The sequence below is a fragment of the Syngnathus typhle genome, linkage group LG16 (genome assembly GCF_033458585.1).
Source record: "Syngnathus typhle isolate RoL2023-S1 ecotype Sweden linkage group LG16, RoL_Styp_1.0, whole genome shotgun sequence".
Classification (NCBI taxonomy): Eukaryota; Metazoa; Chordata; class Actinopteri; order Syngnathiformes; family Syngnathidae; genus Syngnathus; species Syngnathus typhle.
This window is the reverse complement of record NC_083753.1, coordinates 1,699,735-1,725,534: the sequence shown is the minus strand read 5'-3', so window position 1 is coordinate 1,725,534 and position 25,800 is coordinate 1,699,735. Positions and strand designations below refer to the sequence as shown.

The 25,800-nt window shown below is 46.1% G+C and overlaps 1 protein-coding gene across 5 annotated transcripts; it reads right to left on the bottom strand.

Annotated features, from left to right (window-relative positions):
* Positions 1-135: 135 nt before the first annotated feature.
* Positions 136-23,051, bottom strand: plekhh1 (pleckstrin homology domain containing, family H (with MyTH4 domain) member 1). 5 transcript variants are annotated; one of them, XM_061300803.1, is made up of 31 exons: positions 22,724-23,051; positions 15,729-15,809; positions 13,811-13,869; positions 12,981-13,719; positions 9,751-9,915; positions 8,594-8,656; positions 8,375-8,524; positions 8,207-8,290; positions 7,900-7,981; positions 7,336-7,829; positions 7,188-7,266; positions 5,783-5,874; positions 5,402-5,552; positions 5,206-5,342; positions 4,980-5,090; positions 4,814-4,900; positions 4,539-4,700; positions 4,328-4,408; positions 3,855-4,037; positions 3,688-3,799; positions 3,258-3,370; positions 2,859-3,035; positions 2,689-2,786; positions 2,273-2,606; positions 2,101-2,198; positions 1,657-1,798; positions 1,441-1,580; positions 1,094-1,223; positions 940-1,017; positions 706-852; positions 136-632 (listed from the first exon to the last, which is right to left on the bottom strand). In XM_061300803.1, the coding sequence occupies exons 4-31, from the start codon at positions 13,053-13,055 to the stop codon at positions 489-491; spliced, it is 3,909 nt and encodes a 1,302-aa protein (XP_061156787.1). In that variant the 5' UTR covers positions 13,056-13,719; positions 13,811-13,869; positions 15,729-15,809; positions 22,724-23,051; the 3' UTR covers positions 136-488. The 5 variants fall into 5 exon arrangements, with proteins under 5 accessions (XP_061156787.1, XP_061156788.1, XP_061156790.1 ...); XM_061300804.1 differs by having other exon boundaries at positions 12,981-13,869; XM_061300806.1 differs by lacking the exons at positions 15,729-15,809; positions 22,724-23,051 and adding an exon at positions 14,687-15,244.
* Positions 23,052-25,800: the final 2,749 nt, after the last annotated feature.

Below are 25,800 nucleotides of genomic sequence, written 5' to 3'. Positions count from 1 at the left end.
TGTAACATCTGACAGTGGAAAATAAAACTCCATAAAAGATAATGCGTCAGGTGGATGACATCATTTTTTGTAAGTACATCTATCTGTAAATGACTGAGCTGAAACTGGACACACAAAATGAGAGTGTATTTTGCCAACTGTACCGCTTTATTTTCATGGGACACACAAACAGTAACTGACAAACAAGTGTTCTTAAATTACAACATTAATTCAAAAAGTTTAGCGTTTTTGAGAATTTTCTTCAGTCTAAGCCCCCAATACCACGGGTGACCAAGAAAGAACATAGACAAAGAAATAGTACCTCATAGAAGCTACTCTTGCATCAGAATTTCAAGCTAAGTTGATACCGTGCAGTGAGAAAAATGTTAATTAATCCAAGCTAGCTAGCTAGCTTACCTAATGATTGTACCTTTGTGACATATCTTCATTAGGTATCTGGTTAAAAACAAAGAAAAGCAATTTGAGCGAGGCACTCTTCGCCACGGTGGTCAGAGTAGCGTGGGGACCTGGGTGGTGTAGTTCATGGCGGGAAAGTGGCGAGCGTCGACGTCCCACTGCTGCTTTGAGACGCAAGGGGCAGCCGGGGTCCGGTGGTTCATATAGCTGGCCATGAGCAGAGTCAGTTCCAGGATCTGAGGGCGGTTAAAGAAGCTGTCACGGATATTGTTTAGAAGCGGCGCCGCTGTCTACGTCATAACAGGTTACTTTTGGTCTGGTCATGGCGAACAGCAGCTTGGTCACGCCCTTGGTCTCGCCTCCCGGCTCCTTCTGCTGGCTGGCGACCACCATGAAGTCGTCACAGCAGCCGCCAAAGGTGATTATCGACTGGTAGGCGTATGAGGACAGTGTGTGCTAATATACAAATAGAAATAAAAACAGTGGTGTTAATTTGCGAGCTCCTCCGTTGGGCTGGTGATTTTCCTGATATTAGAAAGTGACCATAGCGTAGTCCAGCACGCATAGCCCGTCCTCGTTGACCGCCACCCAGGCCTGTTCGTGAGGGGCGGGCGGCACGGCCTGCAAAAAAAAAAAAAAACGTTAAAAGTGAGCAAAACCCAAAATGTTTTGTTTTAAAAGTATGTGCCAGCGCTACCTTGACGTTGAAGAGTTTGGCCCCAAACAACAGCGACCTGCGCGCCACCGTCAGGTAAATTCTCACACACTCGGTCGCGCTGCAGCCACGTAGCGCGGACCACTTGGCCGACAGACGCTCGCTCAGCTCCCTGAAAACATCATTGTGATATGCACACTCAAATCATGACTACTAATTTATTAAACCGGCACAGAGAGGAAAGCTGGAAACAAATCACTGATAACTAAGAATATGTGCATGCTTGGTATAAAAAGTCTTAAATGCGATTATTACTTTTACTCAATTGTTATATATTTCATTTTAAATTGGTGTAGTTAATGAAATATCCGGTGACGTGTCAGACTGACTTGAGCTGCTCGGCGCTGCAGTTGTGTTTGTAACGTTTGGGGTAGAAGCGCTCTAATGCCTGCAGGAGCATCAACTGAGACTTGGCTTGAGGGGAGGAGGCGGGTGAGGAGGGCGCTCGCTCCAGATCGCCGTGCTCAACCTTTAAAATATCATTTGCCAAAAGTTTCTTCCTTATTCAGGCATCATTCAAAAAGACGTGATGAGTATGGGTGTACCTGCGCCATGAGGGCAGCCACCTCCAGCGCCAGTTCCTTGTTGACGGGGAAATAGCCCTGCTGCACGTTGTCGTTCACCTGGTAAGCCAACAGGAGGCGCTCGCCCTCCGTCTCGCCTTTGACTTGAGAGCGGAAGCAAAGCCTGCAGGGGAGGGAAGGGCACAACCCTGAAGGTTCGGAACTTCTGTTTCCATGCCACAGCCATGTTTACATCCACAACTGGATGCAAGGTCAAGATTCTAGAGCTACATATTTCTTATCTTGGAAAATTATATAATTTGATTCTATTTAGCTATGAATTTAAAAAAAAAGAAAAAACATTTTCACTTGTATTTATTCAAAATAAATTCAGTTTCTTTCTTTTGTAACATATTACATTCTATTAATTTGTTACCAATAGCATTCACTGTGCATGATACAACCTTTGTATTGGAAATGTGCTACCTGTTCTTGTAAGTCAACCGTACAATCCGCGTTCCCTCGTTCTTCGCTGGGTGTTGCTCCTTCAGGGCCTGCTCCCACTTGGAAATAACATCGCAAATCTGGAAGAAAAGAAAAGAATGTGGTTTAACAAGATCCATTTGAAGCTGTTGTATTTTCAGGAAGTTGAGCATGCCTTAGCGGGGGGCAGCAAGCAGTGCTCCAGGTCTTTTCCGGACGGGTCGTCGGTAAAGAGCGCAAAGCCGGACAGCTGCGGGCTCCGCATGCCGATCCTCTGGTTCAGCGTGTTGAGGAACTCGTCCACGGTGGTGGAGCCATCAAAACCCACAACTTGGTACGTGTTGTTCATAAAGTGCACCGGGATGCTGAAGGGCAGGGAATGGTGGTAGGGGTTCCTCAGCAGGATGGAGACGATCTCCATGCGTGATGGTCTGGCCTCCCGCTCGCCGTTGCGCAGCGTCCGCTCGACTGAGCGCTGACAGTACACGGCGTACTTGCCCACGTCGCTACTGCGAGCGGGGGGGACGGAATGTAGAACAATCTCTCAGAGTTGCTTCCATCGGATGGCGGCGAAAGGAAGGACGGGCTCACCTGGGGTCAGCGTTTCGGTGCAGGTGCTGCCTGAGGTACCACAGGAAGTGCTGCTGGGGGAGGAAGAGCGCCACACACAACGACAGCAGCTGCCAGCACTGACAAAACAAACAAAAGTGGTGAATATCTGAGGAGGAGAAGAAGAAGATGGCGACGATAAATCGTCAAACCTGCGTGACAGAGTAGTCGTGCGTCGTGCGGCGGTTGGTCTGCTTGATGAGCTGGCAGAACATCTCGTTGTGGAGCTCCTGGTGCGACAGGCACACTTGCAGGGCGTTCTGTGCCAACGACGTGTGGTAGTCCACGCACGGAGACTCCACCAGCACGTTGATGAACAGCTGGCATGACTGCACACGCAAGATGAAATAAGGATTGCTGCCTCCAGCAGGGAGCAGCAAAGTGCAGCCATTTTTCTAGCAGGAGTATCTTGCTATAGAAAAACTATACATACATACATACACATATATATATTAGCAGCTTTATTGATATGTATTGTGAATTGATTTTATATATTTTTTGTGTGTTTTAACTTGATGAACATAATAATTGATATGTGTGAGAAACTGGACCTTGAAGAGCTTGAGAGCTTCCGTCTGTAGGGCGTCCGAGGGCAGCGTGGTGAGCGGCGAGCGGAGACCTTCCTTGGAGAAGCTCAAAGCATCACTCTGCCACAGGCTGCTTTCTGGGAAAACAAAACAAAAACAACAATCGGCCGTCAACACTCAGCAGCTGATGCGACGAGCGAGTGAGAGACGGTTGTTAACACCGTCTACCGGCTTTAGACACACACATCAAAATAGCTCGGTGCTGACTCAACGTCTCTCCATTTATAGCAACAAGTGAGAATTGTGCAAAGTATTTTGTGTTACTGAAGCAACGCGATTTGCTCGGCTTCAAGAAGATTTGATGGAACAAGACCAAACATTTACAAAGGTTGTAGTCTGAAAAAAAAATCCCAAACCTCCAATGTGATAGCTTATCAATTTGCGTGTCAGTCACCTGTGTCTCCATCTGCATCCAACAGTCTACCGATAAGCTGCTCGCACTCTGTGCCCACCTTCAAGTTGGCGCCGCTTCCCGCTGCCACGCTCAAGTGGTACAGCCACGCATCCTGTCCATGAAGTCGGCGTTAGCATTAGGAAGCTTCTTAGAATTGGCTAACTGACCTTTTCCTGTTTGGTGCCGACGAGGAGGTATGAGGGGCTCTGGTCGCCGGGCTTCACCACCAGGGTGCAATGTGACGAAAGGAAGCCGCCGCCAAGGCCTGCCTCGTAGTCCTCATCCGAGTCGCACGAGCGGTCCACTTCCTGGACGGACGCCGAGCGCAATTGCAGCTGGCCCAGTGGCAGCTGAAAAGTGGACGCCATTATTTCAAGATTTAACTCAATAAAATTATACTCCTAGCATATTAACTCCTAGCTAGTTTAGCATTTTCAAGACCAACAACCACAAGTTGCCCAAGAACCACACAAGTTTAGCCAAAAGATTGTTAGCATGTTAGCAAACTAGCGTGGCCCTTACAATTTCAAAACCAACCATATGCTGCTGTTAGTTTCACCATTTCTAGTCACTGAGGACTGTTAGCTTAGCTTGCTAGTTGCTAACTAGCTTAATTGTAAATAAAGTGCTTATCATTTACTTTATCTTCTTGGTTGCGATAGTAGTAGAAGACCTTTCCGACCAAAGAACACCACACCAGCTTGGAACGCCCATGTTTGACCTGGGGAGAAAGAAGAAAAAATAAATTTCATTTCAATTTTCATTTTTTCTCCCCCCAACTTTTCTATGTGAGCGCATGAAGGATTTATTTCCCGTTCAAAAGCATTGTACAGCATCGTGGTGGCGCTTACCTTAGTGAGCCAGCCTGTCACAGTGGGCTTGTCATAGGTGGGCCCCACGCTGACTGGGCTGCTGGCCTGAACTTTCAAGATGTTCTGCAAGACCCGGATCCACTCCTCCAGGATGTTAGGCGAATCCGCCGTCAGGTAGAAAGTCTTTTTCTCTGTGATCAACTAAAAAAATGTCAGGGGAAAAAAATGTGGCATGTTTTGGGGCACCTCAGGACCGAAATGCAAACAAATGTACAGTACACAATCCGGAAACGAAGTAGCGCGAGGAAGCTTACTTGAAAGGTTTGCGCTCCTTCTTCACGGACGATTCGGCAAGACGAGTTGAGCTCAATCTGACCTTGAGGTTTCCTGATGACGTCGCTCTAGAAGCGCCACACATGCGCAGATATTCATATGAAAGGTCTTGAGTAAGGTTTTGAGTACGCAGAGATGCCTACTCACGGGTGTCTTGTAGTAGAGAATCTCGCCGTTCCTGAGGATGAACCAGCGCCGCTTCCACGCCTTCACCTGACTGCTCATCTTCAACAGGTAGCCAGATTTCTCCAGCGTCTCCTGAACGCAACACATCATTCAAGTACGTGTTTTGCTGAATGCTAACACGTGAGTAGTTGACATGTAGCAAGACACCAAACTGAGTAATGAAAGAATAACAAGATAGTATACTCACGGGCCCTGTGCTCTCACAAGAGTAAGAAGAGGTCCTCTGGACTTTGTGCTCTGGTTCCGAGTAGTCGCTGTCCAGGGAGCAGGCGTCAGGCGGGATAGCGTAGTCGCTCTCCGAGCTGATGGAGGACATGGAGACACCTGGAAGGAATGTCCAATGAAATGCATCGCTCGGCGTGGTGAAGCAGGACTCCTCGTACCTCTCTTGACAGCACGAGGGCTGCCGGGAACGCCGGCCCGCTTGTCTGGACTCAGCACAGAGGTCCGCAAGCTGGCCAGGGAGCCGCTGTCGTCCTCTGAACCCGAGTCGTCGTTGTCCCGCAGAGGCACAGCGCTGATCTGAGTGGCTTTCTAAGCACACGCAAAAGTGACAATATTATTACATTTTCTCTGAAGTTTTTTGAAATTTCCAAGTTTCCACAACTCTGTATTTTCTGTATAATTCTAATATAGTTAATGTAACTATTTAGTTCAGCCTTTATTTTCGGTGTAATTCCACTGTTGGCCACTAGATGGAGGCACACTATTCAGTTTGACACGTCAATTATTTGTGCTATTAAAAGGCAGAAGGGCTGACTCACCCCTTTCAGTGTGGTGTAGACCGGAACGCTGATGTTCTTGTAAATCAACTGCGCAAAAGGACTGGCCGCTGGACACTGGGGCAAAATGGAACCTGAAGGAGAATCAAAGTTGATTAGAACAATAGACACAATGGATGTTTTTAATGCTAAAATATTGTTTTTCTTAGCCGTCAAGTTTCAAATGTACAATTGTCTTCAATTAATTAAAAATAATAAAATACGCAAATGTTTTTTGAGATGTTAAGATAAGTTAAGACAAGTTAAGATGTCAAATTTATTTGCATTTCTGAAGAGAGAAAATTGTTGTAGTGGCTGATTCATTGCTGACTTCCTGAAGCCATTTCAAATGTGGATTTTTCTATTTTAATTTTGATCACAAATCCCCTACATTTGTTTTTAGCATAATCAGACAGTGTGCCGAGATAAACAGCAGTTTTAAAGTCTGTCTGGTTTAAATGTGACGCAAAGCAGCTGACTGTGGCTTACATAAAGCAACACCGTAAACACCCTTCAATGTGATACGCAGCTCTGTTGTGTCTGGAAGAGAAAATAGCTTTTAATCCGCCACCTGCGCCTTTTATACAGATAACCCTACGGAAGGGGAATATCGACCATGTGTGCTTGTAGGCAGTGACGTGACATCACCCACAGATGAGTTTTCGATTGTTCTTTGTTACCATCGGAAATAAAGCATGCTGATGTCAATGGGGACCACAAAACTGAAATGAAATCGAAATAGGACAGCCAGAAATGAATTTGATTTTCAGGCTCCAGTTGGGACAAAATAAAAAACAAATGTGCCAAGTCAGCATTGGCATAAAGCCCAACAGCAGCGCTGGCAAGCCTCGCCGGGGATCACGCAAGCCGCTAAATACAAGGAAGGACGTCGCAATGAGGAGCCTAATTACAGCCAGGCCTTGTTGCTTTCATCGAGCGTGATTACAAAGTAGCTATCTCATTGCCTTTGAGGAAGGGAGCGTCTCCCGGCCAAAGATGAGCCCACACCTGCACAGGTGTGTCAGTTCCCAGGCCGCAGGAAGTCACATTAAAGGCCCTGACGACGGATCTGGACTGGCTGCTGAATGACGCGTGACTTGCCGGCCACCCATGGTAGTGATCTGTTTGCTTGACAAAGTTTGGACAGCGGCAGGTCGTGCGTCAGATGGTTGAGTAACTTGCCAGTGGTTCACTGGCAGAGCTAGAGGGGGGGCCACGGGGCCGCTATCTCCCAGGAAATATGCCGTGCCACGCCAGATATTGACTTTTAGGGATTTCTTTCCGATAATGTTTTCCACATTTCCACCCGACCCACGTCGGTAACGCAAAATAGCGTTTTATCGGTATTTTCTGAAGAATTTTGGGGGTTTGTAAAAACATTAGTCATTGATCAGGAGCTAGGACTCACCTCGACCTTGGCACCTGGCTCCAGGTGATGCCTCAGATACTCTCATTCCAGCCTTGGCCACGGCATAGATTCGACTTTCCTACAGGGGGTCAATCAGTTCTATTATCACGCCCACTTCAAGCTGCAAAGTGCTGACTGATCTGCCTACCCAGGAAGGGAAGCGACGCAAGGGAGGCGTCGGTGGTTTCACAACATCAGGATCCAGTCTCTCCAGTTCCTCTGCAAGACCCACATGGGGGACTCCGTCACGCTCTGATTCGGATCCTTCTACCACGCCGTCCATGCTGTCCAGGAGCGTGTCGTCAATGTCCGTTTCCTCGACTGGCTGGGAGACGGGCGACGCGCTGGTGGTGAGGGTGGAGCAAGTGGACGAGGGCGTCATAATGTCGATGCTGACCAGCTGGTGGAGTCGATCCAGGTTGTGCTGGGGCTGGCTCAAATGCTTCTTCACCAGCTGGATGCTGTCCCTGGGGGTGAGTGGTGTCCGGATCTTGGGTAAGGTCATGCTGGCGCCCGACTGGGCGGGATTGGGAAAGGGGTTGTTGGTGGAGGGTGAGCGAGGCACCGCTGGGCTTTTAGGTGCGAGTCTGAGCTCAGACTTTGGGGATCCGGCGGGACTGGTGGCCGTTTTCTCTAAAAGAGCTGAGGGACGACACGACGCTCGTCAGCTTTGCGGGCAAAACAAAGCGAGGGCTGAGATCTTATTGCCGACCTTGTAGTTTGTCTTGCAGCAACGCGATCTGCTCCGTCTGCTTCGACTTGGCCTGTTTAAGGTGTTGGTTCTCTTGCTCCATCTGGAGAGAAAACAGTTACAAAATATAAGCAGCAAAGCACCTCCATGAAATTCACCGAAATGGCATTACATCCTCTGCGCCACAACTTAGACCTGCTCCGAGCGGTCTCCACTAACACTTCCATTTCCATCTGATGCCAACTTAGCAGCTTAAAATCTTTATAAATCAGGGCCTTTAGAACTCGACCTCTCATGTCCAGAGCGGGACTCTGCCGTTCTCACTTACCTCCTGGAGCTTCATCTTCACCCAGTCTTTAATCTTGGCAGCCTTCTCCTCAATTATTTTGGCCTCCTGGGCTCTGACTAAGATCTGGAGAAAGAGAAAACATGACATTACGCGTGGACGCGTTGACCTCGGTTTGTGAAGCACGGCTCCATGGGGAGGCTCCAAGACCTGCTTTTCCAGCTGGATCTCTAATTTCTTGATGGTGGCATCTTTTGCTTGGACCCGGGCCATCAGGTCTTGGTACTTCCTGTACACTAAGCTTTCGGACTCGCAGCTATGGATGTTTGACGACTTGAGTTTTTCTTCCATGTTGTGGATCTGAGATGGCCGAGATAGATGAAATAAATTCGCGAGCTGTTTTGAAAAGCTCGGTAAAAGATGTCCTACCTGTTTCTCGGCGCTCTCTGCTCGTTGGTCGGCCTCGATCGCCCGCTGCTCCAGCTCCTGCATCTGTCAACGAGACAAAAGAGTCCGTTACCATGGTTTCCCGCGTCGGGGTAGAAACCCAGCACGATTCCCCCTCCACCCTCTTTCTCTCCATTGGGAAGCGTGTGGGAAAGTTCAACAGACGTGAAAATGACCTCATAAGTGTTTAACAGTTTTTTGTAATGCGCACACACACACACGCTCCAGACACACAAACTATATCACACACTACTATGTCATACTTCACTGTACAACACAAAATATACTACAGTCATGTATCCTCGTGGAAGTTGTGTATTTATAAATAAAAGTCAAATTACGGCGCGAGTGTGTGTATGTGTGTGTAAGAATGTCATCGCTCTATTCAGCGAACTCCTCACATGGCCTTCTGCCTTGCTCCCTAGGGAGATAAACTCCATGTCACTTTTTTTTTTTTCACTCTCACTCTTAAGCTCGCTTCTTTTTTTTCCACACCAAAGTGGGTCAATGTGTAAAACACTCCTAACTTGGCAACAGAGACCAGATGAAGATGAAGAAAAAAGCAATAACATGGCACAACGGTCGTCACTCAGCAGACCACCACACACACACATTGGAATTGCTTTTTTTTTAACATTGATGAAGTAAAATAAAAATAAAGAGGACGACTAAATATACAAGCTGGGCAAAGTTTGCATTTCCCTTAGTCAGCGTTTTCTTTGCTGGTATTCCCCACCTGACTTTCGAGGTGAAGCACCACCATGACTCAGATGTTGAATATTAAAAGCGTGCAGCCAACCTCCGGTGAGACACTATGACCGGACGCTGTGCGTTTAGCTGAGATGATCGCTGACTCAGGCGCTTTAAGCGTTTCCTTGTGCACAATTAAAAGCGCTGCTGCGGTCTGTGCGCCGTTTTGACTTGCTCGTGATGGACAAACAAAAAAGGCTTCAAGTTGAGCCGGACTGAGTTTCTTTCATCTGTGGATTAATGTAATACATGCTATTTTGGGGTTCCTCTCAAATGTATACATTACTATAGTTCAGAAAATAACATCTTAGCTTGCAAATAGTTTTTGTTAAATTTATTAACATAATTCCATCCAAATACAAGCCGAGAAGTCTTTCTGTCTCTTGTACCTTCTCGCCCAGCAGCTCCCGGATTTTACCGGCTTGGATCCGGAACCTCAGCAGCTGCATCTCCAGAGCCGCGCAGCGCTTCTGCCAATCCACGCCGGGAGCTCCCGCGACACCGCCGCCGCTGCCGCTCTCCATCACGTCAGCCATGTCCACGATTTTCTCGGACTGAAACGAGAGCGCGAGAGCTGTGTTTATTTCTATTGTGCAAGGTGGCGGTTATGGTGAAGAACTGGCAAGAGGAGCCACTGCCCTCATTGCTGTTTATGACAGTTGACTTTTTTTTCAGGTCATTCGGTCTGTTTGTATTGCGCAAGATGCTGTTTTTCGCAGACCTCCTTGGGTGAAGTCACGGGACACTTAGAGTCTGTTTTCATTTCCAAGACGAGAGTCATTTCACTTCCATCCTGGTGATTCAGTGAGCAAAAAAAAAGTGTGGCGGATAAATTTGAAAAACTTCCTCCCTGTGACACACACCGCACGGGAAACGAGCGCAAATGAACAAAACAGCTGGATGGAGTGAAGCTCGAAACTTTCTTTCCATTCCCTCGCCTCGTGTGGCCACACACAAAACCTCAGTAGGGAGGTTGTGTCAGCGGGGGGAGCCGGCTTCACTGTCTCCCAGGCCAAAGCGGGTCAGCTCTGCCTACTAACCCCCAAACCTCCCTTCCACATGCAATCCCTTCTTAATTACAAGGCAGGGCTGAAACTGGATGCTGCTCCGGTCTGGCACAATGGTGTCTTTCTGCATGACAGTCCCATAAGAGGGCAAGTGGGGGTGTGGGGGCACAGAGAAAAGAGGCAAGAATGTTTGAGGATGAATGGACAAAGGCCTTGGAGCAGGAAACTGATGGGGCACTTCATTTGTTTTTCTTTTACATCAAAGAAAAGGACACATGAAGGAAGCCAGTTGAGAAGGTTTAAGGCCTTTTGTGATATCAGAATGAAGACTTTTTGTTCACTTAGCAACGTGAAGTATGGTTACCTAGCTTGCTACAAATATGAGCTAGCTATAGCAGGCTAGCGCTTCCGGAGGCTTTTTTTTTCATAAAAGACATGGCTACCGGATTTCATGATGCTTTGTGAAACAGAATTCAGGGGCTGACTTTGATTTTAGAAGAAGCCTTTATATGTTAAAAATTGCGACTTCAAAGCAAAATGGCTGTGTCCTCGTTATTTTTTTCACGCATGGCTTTTGGAGACTTTTTTGTGGGTCCTACTCATTATAGGCATGGCTACCAAACTTCAACCTCAATATAAAACAAAGCATGACAAAGCCAAACGTGGCGAAAACCAAAGAAAAGTTAAGCAGTAACAGACAGAAAAGCGAGTGCGACAGACGAGACGTTCAAAGTCCGGCGGTCGAAAGTGCTCCCTGCAATTAGCCCGCTCGTAAATGCAGGCTTTGGCCGTACAAATTACAGAAGTCATGCATGCGGAGACTTTTGGACCCGAGATGACCACTTGGTGCTCGACTGGCTGGCGGCTTTGACGTAAAGCCGTGCACTTGGGGAGGAACGGAAAACTAATCGTTCTTGAGCGTATACAGTCAGCGAAGTTTAGGAAAACTCACAGACGACAATCAACTTCTCATCTTTATATTTACTCAACTTTAGAGTCAGCAGCTGATCATTCTTCTATTTACACCACTGGTATAAGGGCTTAGGAAGGGCATTTCTAACGCAAAGTTGTGTGCTTTCGTTGAATCAACAATATGATATTTGTTTGGTTGGGTAGTAAACTGAGATGTCTCCAGTTGAAACCATTTTTTGATAAAAAAAAAAAAATTCTGACAACAAAAACAACACATCTTGGATTACAAAGGTTGTCACATCACAGAAGGCCCCATTTGCCACGTTGGACATCCTCGATGACAACCTCAAGAAAACAAATGGCCTGAGCAATCGCAAGGGTGTCGGAACTTGAGCCAAACGCCAGAGTAAACTTTCCACTGAGTGGAAAAGTCAAGCTGAGCTGCCCCAAAGGCCACCTTGGAAGTGAGGAGCGTCGCTTTTGCCGACTGTGCCGTGTATCAACAAACATTTGACACGTGGGCATGCTACATTACTCGAGTTGGTGTACACTTTACATTTGAGCTTCCAGGGATCTGGATTTGCGTCGGGCCACCCAGAGAGGATGGGAGGATCCACAGGAGGAGGTTGCCTCGGATGGCTGCAGCCAGCCAGCCAGACAGACAGACAGATTGGAGTTCCAGAAAAGAGGTCAAAATAATAACGGAGAATTACCGGCTAATTCCGTACATGTACTGAGATGCTAACTTGGCTGACAAATTCCCAATGATCCATAAAAAGGCAGAAAATGTGACAATAGACACACACTTATTTAAAACAGACACGCCTGTACACACGTACAAGCGACGACACGCTGCCGAGCTTGCAGCTGCGCTGATGTCAGTGATTAGTTGCTGGAGATGACATCATCCCTAGCAGACGTTCCCACATCCCGCCTCGCATCACCCCCGATCCCGCCCGAGGCCTCGGAGGCTGCAGATGTGGGTCACCACGGCACATGTGCAAAACTACATTTTGGCCTCCAAGGGACAAAACAAAGTCAGATTGTTTTTGAGAAGATTGTAATATGAAATGCGGAAAGGTGAAACATTTAGATGCTTTTCATTTTTTTTCATGATGATATATACAGTATATATTTGGATTTGTCCAAAAAGTGACAAATATTCACAAAACATAAATCACAATAAAAAAAATGTGCCGTTTGTTGTCGGGCCGAAATGGATTATTGACATGTTTTAATGAAAATAAATGATTTAAGAAATAAACAGGAATGAATGAAACTTGCTTGTTGTTTAATTTCACGACCAATTATTAGAACGCAAGCCATTAAAAAATACTGAGTATATTCTATTTCTTCCCGTTTTTCTTATCTGTTCCGTCACCTCCGTGACCTGCCGCTCGTTGCACCTTTCCCAGCATGCATCTCTTTCTAGGTTAATAATGACAGGCTTTGGCCAAAAACCTACTGGCCCCTTGACATTCCTCTCTTGTGAGGTGTAAACACGCAAGAAAAGAATCTTGTTTTATTGGGGCGTGCTGCATAGAAAAACAATTAAACGCTACAATAAGCACGCGAAGAATCTGTCCAAAAGTTCTGAACTCTTATTTCCACGGCCACAAGAAATATACACTGAGCATGTGCAACACACCGGTAGCAAACTGACCTGTGAGAAAATATTTCTTTTCTGTTATTTTTTTTACCTTTTTGCTGGTCGACTCCACCCACAGGGCCACGCTCACGGCGTCCACAGCGATCTCCTTCGTCCACTCATTCATTCATTCTCCTTCTTCCTGAAGCAGCTCCTGCCTGGCCGTGCTCTGCTGACTGTGTGAGCCCGCCGCGTGCAAGCACACATGCAGTCACACACTCACACGCACACACACGCTCCTCCCGGCCTTCAATGAGAGGACCATCTTCCTCCTTTAAAGTGCCCGAAGCGGCATCAGGTTTCTGCAAGGAGTTACCCCTCACCCTCTTCTTCTCGGTCTTGGCCCCTCCCCTCCCACTCTAGGATATTGCATGAGAGGCTGGCTGCTCCCACGGGATGTAAACACACACTTTGTTTCACCCGCAAACCGCGGACGGTTACAGTTCAACGCAATTACCCGTGCGACGTTATGTAGGTTAACGCCGACGACTGCACATGCGCATCTGTACAGTATCTATGCATCAGTATCGGCTCACCAAGGATAAAGAATATCACTGTGAGAACTGTCTTATTGAATGTCTACATGTGTAGCTGCACCATTTGTGTTCATATATTGGTCAGCTCAGCAGTCATCGCTTGGTGGACTTTGTGATTTAAGCATCAGCCTGCAACGCTTCTGTCAGAAGCTTGATTCACACGCAACCACATCTCACCATGAGTTATACACACGCAGACATACACACACACGTGCAGACGCACGCTAACCTCCTTTAATGTCCTTTACACGTGTCCTTCCATAAAGGAAAAAAAAAGTGGTGTCACCAAGAGACTCTCACAAGTTTGCTGTCTAAAGATGAGGAGGAGGAGAGGAAGCGGGCTGACCTTTGCTGCGGTTTTTCATTGTGGTGCTGCTCGTCAAAGTGGACCACACACGGAGGAAGCTGAAAGGGAAAAGAGAAGCAAAAGGGAGTTAACAAGTCCTGTTAGCTTGGGGGGGGGTGACGAAAGAAACACTCAGGCCTTTTTTCCGCCATAAAACACTTTTAACAAAAAAGTCATCTGGGTGCTTGTCAAATATCCTACTCGATATCGTTGAAAATATATTTCAGATATATTGAATAATTCAGTTATTGTATTATCCTGTGTGTAGTTATCTTCTATCCTATGCTGCTCTCTACTGGACAACATGGGAAACATCCGTCAGTTTCAAGTTGAGCACCAGAGGCCGCCAGAGCAGAAAGAGCAAGATGAACAGAACAAACTAACCGTTGAAAACCAGTTGAAAAAAAAAAATGTCAGTCAACCATCTCAGCAAATTGCAAAACAAAAGTAAATTTCTAAGTAGTAAAGTAATAAAAGCATGTTTTCTTATTGATAAACTCATTTAAACAAATGTCCTTAGGAAACATTTATCTTTTACTTCCTCTGTCCAAAGACAAAACAGTCAAGAACAGGTTGTGCGTTTAAATACATAGCTGTTACAACCCTATAAGCAGAAGATATTTGAACAAAAACAGTGGCGCAACACGTAGAAACATATGTCGCAAATTTCCATCTTGTATAATATTAGATGGGCAATATTAAAGAATGATTTGGGCCTGTATTAACCCCTCCCTAGATCATCCTCTGTCCACGCCTGCACTAACAACCAGCCCCCCCACCCCCATCGACCAAGCGGGCGAAAGGTTGCAACCTCGCCATCAACCTTTTGGTGAGGGTAAGCGGCAGAAGGGGCCCAAGACAATCCAGCACTCTCACCAGCGTGGCAACCCCCAGCCGGACCCTCGCCCTCCAATGCCACGTCCCATTCAGCAACGGCCGTCGTGATCAAAGCCGCCACCCACCCCCACGGTCAGTCGATATCCCCTCGCTGTCCGGTCAACCGGACTGAAGGCTCGGAGGGCGTCCTGGTTCTCAAGCCTTATTGGAAGACAATGGAGGCCCCCCCGTCCTGTGTCAGTTATGTGTGTGTTAAAGCATCCCAAGAGGGTCCAGGAACGCGCAGGAGCAGGTGGCAGACTGCGTCCGCTAGAAATCAGTTCGGACTTGGCCAGCTGTGGACAAGGCGGGTCAACAGTAGGACGTTTCTCGTGAGAACTGCGATCAGAAACCATGTTACCCCGAAAAGACTTGGAGGTCTAAGTTAATCTTGAGCGCTCGCAGTCCATCAAAGGGGTGCCCAGGGTGGAAGTGTCCAAATGCTGCATACAAAAAATTATTTTTTTCCTCCCAACACCTGATTCAGCTCCTGCACATCTGGCCTGAGTTAGCACAACAGCGGACGTGCCCGAGCCCCCCCCTCAACACTGGGAGGTAAACATCTTCAGCTCGGGATCCCAACGGAGGCCGATCCGGCCCGGCCCACATGTTCCCCGGACAGGAATCCAAAACATCCTGAGCCGGGTAGCATGTAGAACAGTACACATCTGGATCGCAGATGTGCACCAATTTTTTTACGTATGCGTTTTTATGAAAAAAAGATAGCACTGTGTTGTTTAAAAACAAAATACAGTCTAGTATGCCACTCATTTATCTCGAGGTTATGTTCCAGAAATCAGTGCACTTCATCCGCCCGTCTTTTTGTGTTAATCCCTAAATGATTAAATGAAATAGTTCGGGTAATTTGAGGAACATGGAATGACAGTTCTAAAAACAAAATCCTAAAAAATAAAAGGTAGAAAAAATTTTAATATTTCAGCCTAATTGGAAAGAAATAAATGATAATTCCACATTATTGAACAACAAACAACAACAGCCCTAAAACTAAATCCAAGTCACAACGTGGTGTAGTTCTCCTTACTTCCACTAGGAGTCACTTGTGCTCTGTGATGGACTCCTTAGGTGATGCCCGCAAAGGAGGTCAGCCTCTGCGTGCTAACAGCTAAAAAAATCACAATACACAAAATGTTTTATCAAGTTATTATATCTCAAATTATCAACACATGTTGCCATTAACGAGTCACACATAACTTAAATGAGATGCTTTTTCTTTAGCTTTATGGTGGGGCGAGAAAAGAATGTCACAATTTTAGTTAATAAGTTATTAGCTTAGCATATAGCCTGAATCATACTCAGAAACTTTTTATCCGGCAGCCCATGACGTCAGGCAATGTTACGTGCACTCCAGTGTGTGTCTTGTTTTGAAAAATAAAAAGTGAGCATAGTTTGTAATTAAGAGTTATTGAATGTTTTTGGCTCTACGTTTTCCGCCCAGGTTACATGTTTTCCGTGACAAATACAGCCCCTGTTCCGCCGCAGCCTCTTTGTTTGTGGTAAGGAGATCCCCGTGTTTAGGTGGAGGTGGTCGCCCCCCCGCCCACACACACACACACACACACACACACACACACACACACACACACACACACACACACGCACACACACACACACGCACACGCACACCCACACACACATATCCAAACACAGACTTTGATCTGGTTCTCCACTGTGCTGGAATGCATGCCGAAGTCTGTGTCGGAAGTGGTGGGACAAAGTCGACCTGGAAATTTCAATTCATTTGGAAATTTCAAACATTTTGCATTGGTGGCCGCTTTCACGCGGGTGCGGTTGTTCTGCGCGAAAGGCAATCAGCAGTCACGGTTAGCATCATCGCTAATCAACTGAGACTTTGTGGCTTTGTGTCTTCCAGGCGCCACTTTTGTTATGCTTGCACAGCTTGTGATGGTTTTGAGGTCATTGCCGGCTCATCCGTCCAAGACAAGCAACGCTGGCTTTTCTTAAGACCCCCCCCCCCCCCCAACCAGCCTCTTGTCAATAAGCACGTAACCATGATGACAGAGGCCTGCATTTGACTTCCTTTTCACTTAGTTTGAACTGCAGAACTGGAAATGAAACCACACATTTGGCACTTTTTTGTTTTGCTGAACAGAAAGAAGGAACATTTCCTCAGAATACTCGTAGTTTGATATTTATATTTTATTTTTGTCATTATTTTTTTCCAATACAATTCAGATTGTTTTATTTAAACGTTTAATAATGTTGCTCACAGAAGCATGCAATTGTTTAATAATGTCCTCATGAGAACCAGCTTTTAAAATAAATACATAAATACATACATAAAAAAAAAACATAAATAAATGAATGAATGAACGAATGAATGAAGGAATCATGTCCATGTTAGTTTTCCCATTGAATATTAACACAAGACAAATGTGTTAATTTCTTAATCATAGCCTACATGAGAGCTTTTGAAAAGATTTTGAAATGCTCAGCATGAGCGCTTTTTAAAACATTTCATGCCGTTGACGAACAGCCACTTGAGAGCTTTTCAAAATATTTCATGATGTCCCACGTCAGAATTTCCAATATCAGCCCAGACGGTGCACACATTGTATAAATTCAGAGCTATGTTGTCGTTCTCCGACTTGAAATGAATATTCTGCTGACTCTCTGAGGGATGCGATAAAACTTGTGTTTCCTGAGGCTCGGTCACCCCCGCCCCGCCCCCACACTCAACCCCGCACCCACCCCCCTGGGGGTTAGCGCCCCGTCCTAGACGTAAACACGAGTGACAAATGTGCCCAGGTATCAGGTCTCGGCGTGGATGACTTAGAAGATGGACAAACAATGGACGTTGGGGGGGCAAAAAGCATGGAGTGCGTGTTTCTGCACAGCTTTAGTTCCAGTCCAAATCATTTCCCGGTAATTCCTCCCGGTTTTGTCATCCATGTGGTGCGGATTAGAAGGGCGGAGGGTGGTGGTGGTGGTGGGGGGGGCTCGTGTTTTGGTGGGCTGATTGAAGACAGACGGCCACAAGAGGCCTTCTTCTTCTTCTTCTTCTTGTCAAGTGAAGGAAGTCCCTGCCGGTGGGGGTCTGGTGGATCTTGGTTGTTACAGTATTTGCTCCAAAACAAGTCACAAAGTTGTTTTTGACCCGTAATTGTTTTTGTTATGAAATGCAGAAAAAGCTATTTTCACAGCTGCAAAACTTTAAATATTGTCGTATGGTCAATTTTCAGGGTGTCTGAAGTTTGATGATGTCGTCACCAACGACAATAATGGATGTCTTGTTCTTTCAATTCTTCTCTGACACTGGATGGATGTCGTTGGATGGCCCCGTGAGAACATTGTGACACCGAACTTTCTGCGCACGCATGTGCGACTCCTCCACAGGCTTGTTTACAACTCTGTGTGTGCGCGTGTGTGTGGGTTCAGTGGCACTCTGGTATGTGCGTCGTTCTGTTCGGGCTCTTCTGAAAGGCGGCCCCGCACGGCTCGCGCTTCTCAAGTCCGGCCTTGTTCCCCTCTTGCCTGTTTGTTCAGCTGGCCCACCAGCAGGGTCACCAGAGACGTCCCCCCCCTCCCGTCCCCTCCCCCCTCTCGACCTCCGCCGCCCTCTCCACCTCGGACACCTCCTAACCGCCCCCGCCTCGGGTCACCAACTTCCTGACCTTTTCACCCGGGGGTTTGGGTGGGGGTTATTTGCTCCAAGGCCATCGCTTAATAAGGGCGTTTTGTTTGGACCTCATTTGGGCCGCAATCCGGGCTCGGGCTCTTGTCATCAGTGCCATTGATCTGCTCCCAATGAGCTGATTAGGGGGGGCCTCTTGCGTGCTGGGGGGGGGGGGGAATGAACGCGGGTCAAGGGGCCACGCCAGGCCCAACACAGTCGGGCATTCACCATCGGAGGATGCGAGGTGAAATTAGCGCCGGTTGGATTAGCAAATGGGCTCAAGCCTGTTTGATAGTGTTTGTCGTGGTGGGCCTCACACCCCTTTTGCACTCTGGTCCATTTTGGATTGGGGAGAAATTTCCAGTGTCTGGAAGTACTCAGTGAGCGTCTATCCTCCTTCTCCTCCTCCTCCTTCTCAAAACTATCTGTCCATTCCTGATAAACAGCCAGATCAGAGGCAAGGATTTGTCAACACACTCACGATGACACCGTCCACCCGTCAGACACCCTCTTGCTGCTCATCCACAGGAGGCAGGACGTTTGTTTTTGGCCTATGTGCGTATATTTTTTCCCAGCAACACTTGCATCATCGCAAATGACCAATGATGACAGCATCTCCTGAGAGCTGAAACGAGCGGCCAAGCCTCAACACGGCCATTCTACCTCACTTCAGCATTTCACAGCGAATTAGATTTATTTTAAAAAGGACATTTTATGAAAAAGAATGTACTTTTGAATGTTCCCACCCACTTCTGTAAATGATCTAATTCCACTTAACTGGTCCAGAACTCTTGACGTTGAGGGAGCAAGAATGAAGGCAGACCAGACACCATCGTAGGTTCAGTTAAAATGTTGACGCTAAGTTACTGAGCAACGACTTTTAGCAACTTTTGAGTTGTATTTGAATCTTGCTTTGAGTTGAAGGGGAGTGTTCTGGTTTCTGGATGAATCAAACCCGGAGAAACTGGACGACTCTCTGAAGACTCACAACGTATGCTTAGAGGCGACCATCCCACTCGCTTCCCACGTTTGCTATCGATGACATCACTCGAGCAAGCGTCGTTGAAGACATCAGCGGCGTTGGATTTTGCGATCTGCCGAGTGACGGCTATGAGATCGAAGCGAAGAGGAGAGCGAGCGGGAGAGTTGCGGCTTGGCTGAACTCACCGTGATCCCCGGACAGATTTATTTTCTCCGGGGCCCGACGCTCACTTGCTCACTCTGAGGGGCCGGGATTTACAGACCTCGCCCCGCACAGCCGGGAAGCAGGGCTGACGACGGGATGGCATTTTTTAAGAAAAAGAATAAAAAAGATGGTTTCGCTTTGGGAGTGAACCTGGGCCGGGATATTTTTTAGGTTGCAGCAAAATGGAGACTGTGGGCACCAGAAACATGGAAGGCTGCAGTGAAGTGAGGACTGGAAGAGTCCTCCAAGAAAACACAAAACATGGACTGGGAGCAGCAACACAGCACAGCAGTGACACAGAGTTGGATTTACACCCCCCCCCCCCCCCCTCCATTATTTCCGATCGTGGAATTATTTTGACAATTGAAAGTTGGAGCCCAGAATGTGCTGTGTTCTGTGTGAATGCTTGTCACTCAACTATAAAAGTACCTCCGCTCAACATTCGTGATTCAGCAAGCACACACCGCTCACCCCGCCCTCTGCAGATCTCTCTCAATGGCGAGTAAATAACCGCAGGCGAGAGGAAGAAAAGGAAGGAGGGGATGAGCTGAGCAAAAGAAAAGATGAGATGGCGCTAAATTTTTCTGGCTGTGTTCTTGGGAGAGGGCCAGATCAGGGGACAATGGAAACCCTGTGAGGATCCAGACTTGTATGGATGCATCGGCCTATTGAGGAGCAGAGGGAAATGGGAGGGGTGGGAGATCAGTCACTTGCTATAGAAAATATTGATCTGACAGACTCCATGAAGGGACGCACAGGCTTGCCTGAAGGTTGCCATCATTCGGGCCTGAAATGATTCCACCAGCGTGCCTCAAGAATCTTCCTAGCACCTGCTTCGAGGAGGGGGCGGGAAAATAACCCCAAAAATATATATACGTTCGAGAATTATTATTTTTTCTTGCGTGCCCCAGACTACCTCACTAAAAGCACACAAGAAAATGCCAAATTTGCTTTGAAGGATGATTGGATTTTTTTTTCCACATGTGATGTGAGGCGAGCGAGAGGTTACTAAAGGCCACCAATGTCGCAAGGGCAAAGGAAGTGAAAGCGGAGGTCTGTTGCCATTTTGACTCACACTCGTCTCTTTGTTTGCCTGCGTTCAAATCATGCAGTCAAGGAGCTCAAGTGCAGCCGGAAATGAGTCACATTTTGAACTTTGAGATGTTACAGCCCAATCCCAAACAAAGTATTCACAGGCTGAAAATTGAGCCCCGAGATTGGATTGGAGCCAACCACAATTTGCGGATGCGCTGTCGATAGACTTTCATTACTTTGGGAGCATCCCTTACGCCCCCCCAACCTCCTTCCCCCAACAGTCGGGCCTCTTTGGCGACACGAAAAAGAATCCCCAAAGATCCCCTGCAGAGGAGAGCCAACGGTTGGGCTTCTCCGGCGCTTCATATCTTTGGAGATGAGGGAGGGAATAATGGGGAAGACAGACACTTTCATGGCTGACTTGGGGGCCATTACCCCCCCCCCCCCCCTCCTCCGAACCCACCGTGGGCCTGTTCTGACTCCTCAGTGTATTAATCTGCAGTGACAGCTTTGCTGTTTACCAAATCCTGGCAGGATTTGTGGCAGGGCCGCACGGCGCCACTTTGCTCCATTAACCTTCTGACCTCTGAAGACAGAGCAACCGGTAGGACCAACACCTGTCCCTTGTCACCAATGCCTGACCAAGTTCATCCAGAAGAGGAGAGTAGAAGTGCTCTAGCCTAGTTGACTAATGACTCGTCAGTCAATCGGGGACCAAAATTTATAAACATAACCTTTGCCATTAATTGTACAACTTTTTAAAATGAAATATGTCAGATATTTTTCTCAGACCTTGACTTTTTTTTTTAATCTTTTATTTTTAAAAAAAAAATTCTCATAAACAAGGACTATTTTTTTCATTTACAATATACTCCTTTTTAATATCTATTTTTAATTGGATTTTTTTGCCTTAGAAAAATGCAAAAAAAAATTTAAAATAAAACAAATTTGTGAATACTACTTTTCTCAAAAATATGGCTTTTCTTAGATTTATTTTCTCTAAAGTGCAACGATCCACAAAAATATTTTGAACATTTTTCAAAAACATGCGACGAGGATCCATTTCAGCCAATATATGACTTTCCTTTAAAGTACATACAAATTCAATCTTAGACTTTATCTCTTGAAAATTAACTTTTGACTGTGCACCGATTAAAACAACCTGAGCGAGTTCACCTGAGTGAGCTCCAACGGTTTGCCTGAGGACACCGTTAGAAATGTGTGAACACAGTCGCACACCCGGTCTATTGTGGGGGCTAACCTACATATTTGTTTAACGAGGAGAGGCAGATGATGTCTGTAAAAAAAACAACAAAAATCAAAAGAAGCTTGTAAAAACAAGTTCACTTAAGGCCGGTCGTTTGAGCGGCGGCCATGTGACTAAGTGCTCAAACGTTGCATCACAAGCAACCACGCTATCTAATCGACGCGATTGATTCAATGGTATGCTGTGTGACTTGCAGATAACAGAGTGTGTCATTGATCCTTCTGACGGCCTCAATAAACGGGACCAGAGTGGATTTTTTAGCGATCCCTTTTTTGCCGATTTGGGCCTTTATTAGGGCCTTGCATAAACTAAACACATGGCTCAAACGCAGAAGTCACATCATTGTGCAAGGTGTCAAACAAGTTTCTTCATCGCCGTTCTAATTACAAAGACACAAAGCGCCTTCCATCGAACGTCAGCTGATTTCCTTGCACATACACACACGCACGTACACACACAGTGTTCATGAGGAGTAACAAAGCGTCACGTCCTCCCGTCGGCAGGCTGCAGGCCCCCTCAGTCCCTCCCTCCCCGCTTTCAACCCTGACCTCGATGACATCAGACTGTCATCACCGTCACTCTTGCAAGGTAAACACACGCACACGCACACACACACACACACACACACAAAGTCAACTAAGCGCCTTTATGCCAATGTAGGCTCACTTAAAAACTCATGTTGGCCTGTCTAAAGCTCACCTGACACACTGTTGACTTTTGAGACAATTAAAGGCAATTGATGATCCCGCAAAACACATATTGAAGGTGCGACAATGTGGTTTATTTCAAGTTTGGCGCATTTTTTTTTTTTTTAGCTAGCCATAGCAATCTCTTTAGGCTCAACGTTGAGTTTTCAAAGTTTCGCACAATGACACAAAGGCAACGAAGCCTCACCCGTCTCCAATTTGTTTTCCGTTTGTCCTTTGTCCCGCTTCTTAGTCAGTTGCCACGGCCGACCCTCTTCCACTATTCTGCTGAATGTTCGGGAAAAAGTGGGTACGCAAGTGTTACCCTGAAAAGAAAGACTTTGCGAAGCATTTCGAGTTAGCCGCTCGCCACAAGCGCAAAAAGTGCTGCGCTCAAAGAGATAACGGGAAAGGTCGAGATTAAATGTTGTCCGAGTGATCATTTGAAAATGTAAACAAAGATTTATAAAAAGAAAGCGCTGCATATTGACCTTGATCTGTTGGAGGCTGATTTCAACAGGGCTGTTTTGGCATCTGCAAGGAAGAAATATTTGCGGAGGAAACGTGAGAGGGTATTTTAGGATGACTTATTTGGCTTCCCAAGCGTCTTTTGGGAGCGCTTGCGTTCCTCACCTCCTAACCTTGTGTGGTCATTAAAGACACTGGACATCAGCCACAAATTAAACAGTTCAACTTTATGGCTTTTTCCACTAATTAAATAAATAAAGACAGGGAAGGGAGGGGCGGTATTGAGCAAGTCGAGGCTTGCTGCCAGCCGAGCCTTCCTCCTCCTCCTCTTCCTCCTCACCCAGGAGAACATCCAGCTGCAAGCCATTGAGGGTGGGCTTAAAGGGGGGGGTGGGGCTCCTGAATGGCTACAAATCAAAACCAGAGGAGGCCAAGATCAAGCGTGTCATAAGCTTGTGTGTACGTGTGTGTGTGTTTTTTTTAAATCGTGAATCATCGACTGCGTTTCCCGAAAGAGACCTAAAGAAGCGGAGGAGGAAAAAGGGGTGGTGACTTTTTTTTGTCAACATGCAATGCATTTGTGAAGTCATTCATGAAAAAAAAACCTATCCGTGTCTGACTTCCACTCAAAACATAAAAGTTGGAGTGAGTTTAGAATATTTTGTTCAAGAAATTCTTTGGACATTTGGAGGTGCTGCGTGAGTCACCCGGTAGTGAATCACCTTCCTCTGCACTAAATCCTTCACGGCTGTGAATTATTTGGTGCAAAGGAGAAATTAAAGGGCGTGTGACGCAAAACCAAAACAAAAGCACGACATCACACGCAAGACCAAAAGTCAACTTAAAAAAAGATAAATAAATAAATAAATAAATAAATAAATAAATAAATAAATAAATAAATAAATAAATAAATAAATAAATAAATAAATAAATAAATAAATAAATAAATAAATAAATAAATAAATAAATAAATAAATAAATAAATAAATAAATAAATAAATAAATAAATAAATGCAACCGGCAAACTAATTGGTTATTTGGACGATGATGTTTGAGGGGCTGTTTTGCGATTGTCAGACGATGAATTATTGTGTGCCATGATTACCGCACATTGGCGATGATGGCAAGGTGGCGTCGCAAAACAGCGACTCAGCTCCAACCCTGCGAGCGGGGCTCATTTCCTGTACGGCGGCGCTTGGAGGCTATTTGGCTATTTTTTTTCCGGGGAGATGGCCGGCAGGACGAGAGATTTGCAGACACATAATCCTCCCAGAAAGAAAAAAAAAAAAAGTGATTTATTTATGAATTCCAGTGCACAAGCCGGCCTCCGAAAAGCCGAGCGGCCCACCGGCCTGCCAAAAGTCAATGGCTGATGTTTACACGAGCCGATTGGCCGATTCCCGCGGCGCGCTGGGCCCGCTGCGCTATCTTATTTACACAAGAGAACGAGAGAGAACAGAGGGGGTTTATTTTGGGCTATTCCCCCGTGGAAGGATCCTGTTTCTCCATTTCCCTCTATACGTGCACCGCTTCAGGTTCCAGTGTCTTTTAGCCACGCAGAACCAAGATGGAATTGGGAAGCGCACGATGGCATGATGATTGATCGATGTGCCCCAAAATAGCGCCAACTACTGCTGAGGAACACTCCATGTCTGATTTAAGGCAAAGGCCTTAACTATCGGCGGCTGGTATCGGCAGCCTCTACGAGAACCCGTGTCTTAAAAACGGTATCGGTCAAAGTATCGGTACTCCTAAATAATACGATTTAAAAGTATTACTTTATTAATTGGATTGATCCTGCTAAGTATTAGATGCTAAAATGTTTTTATTTTTTGTAATCCAGTCCACCAAGCATTTATATTTCCAAAGTCATCTTTGTCTTGTAATCGTAACAAGAAATTTTCCATTAGCTCTTTGATGTTGTTGAAATTATTCCAGGACATTTTTATCCACCCGGTGGAGATTGGAGTCCAATTTGCGTTCAAATAGTTGATTTGGAGTCGGTCGTTTGGTTATTATTGTTTTGCAGTAAACAAGCTAGACGGATGAGTCACGCTCGGAAGAGGCGCTTGGATCTCGCACAACAAGTCGCAATGTTACAACAACATCTGTCTTTTTACAAGAGAACAAAAAAAGAAAAGAAAAACACACCTTGCGTCACCCAACAAGATTTAATCTCGGCCCCTTTTTTCTCACATCCGTCAGGGATTCGGGGGGGATTATACAAAAAGATACGAGAGCGTTTTGAGAAGAAGCGAAGGCCCCCCTGACACTGCCGACGCCCGGTTCCAGATGTTTTAAGATGTCGGAGCGAAACCGTGTCCATGTCCCAATCAGGACATGGGAACACGTAAAAAAAAAAAAAAACACATGATTCTCGCCATTTTTTATTTTAAATCAAGCCTCTCCCCTTCCTGTCCATGAGCGGTCGTTTGCAAAGGGTTTGAGGGGCATTGTTGTTGTTGTTTTGGTTACAAAAGTACGAGTTGTATTGCTACTTGGTATCGTGACGACGCAAGAGTTGAGTACTTGTGATCCACAATTTTGTAAAAAACAAAACAAAAACAGACTATTAGTAAACTGACAGACTTTGTACTTGTTTGCATTATTTGCTTTCTAAAAAGCGAAATATCTAATATACGGTATAACATATTACTCTTCAAAATTTGACAGCTCTACTTTTTGAATGAAGTTGAAGCTTTAAAAAGTAAACAAAACCACAAAGGGGGATTTTTTTTTTCCAAGTGGAGGGGGAACTTATTGTGTGTGGATGGGGTGAAAGCATGAAGTGCGGCACATTCCTCGCCTCCTCTGCAT

Coding starts and splice junctions, on each gene's coding strand:
- plekhh1 (XM_061300804.1), bottom strand. CDS start 13,055: ATGAATGAGTGGACGAAGGAGATCGCTGTGGACGCCGTGAGCGTGGCC. Junction 8,525..8,593: donor CAGAGAGCGCCGAGAAACAG/GTAGGACATCTT, acceptor CGGCCATCTCAG/ATCCACAACATGGAAGAAAA. Junction 4,901..4,979: donor TTCTCTACTACAAGACACCC/GTGAGTAGGCAT, acceptor TGGCGCTTCTAG/AGCGACGTCATCAGGAAACC.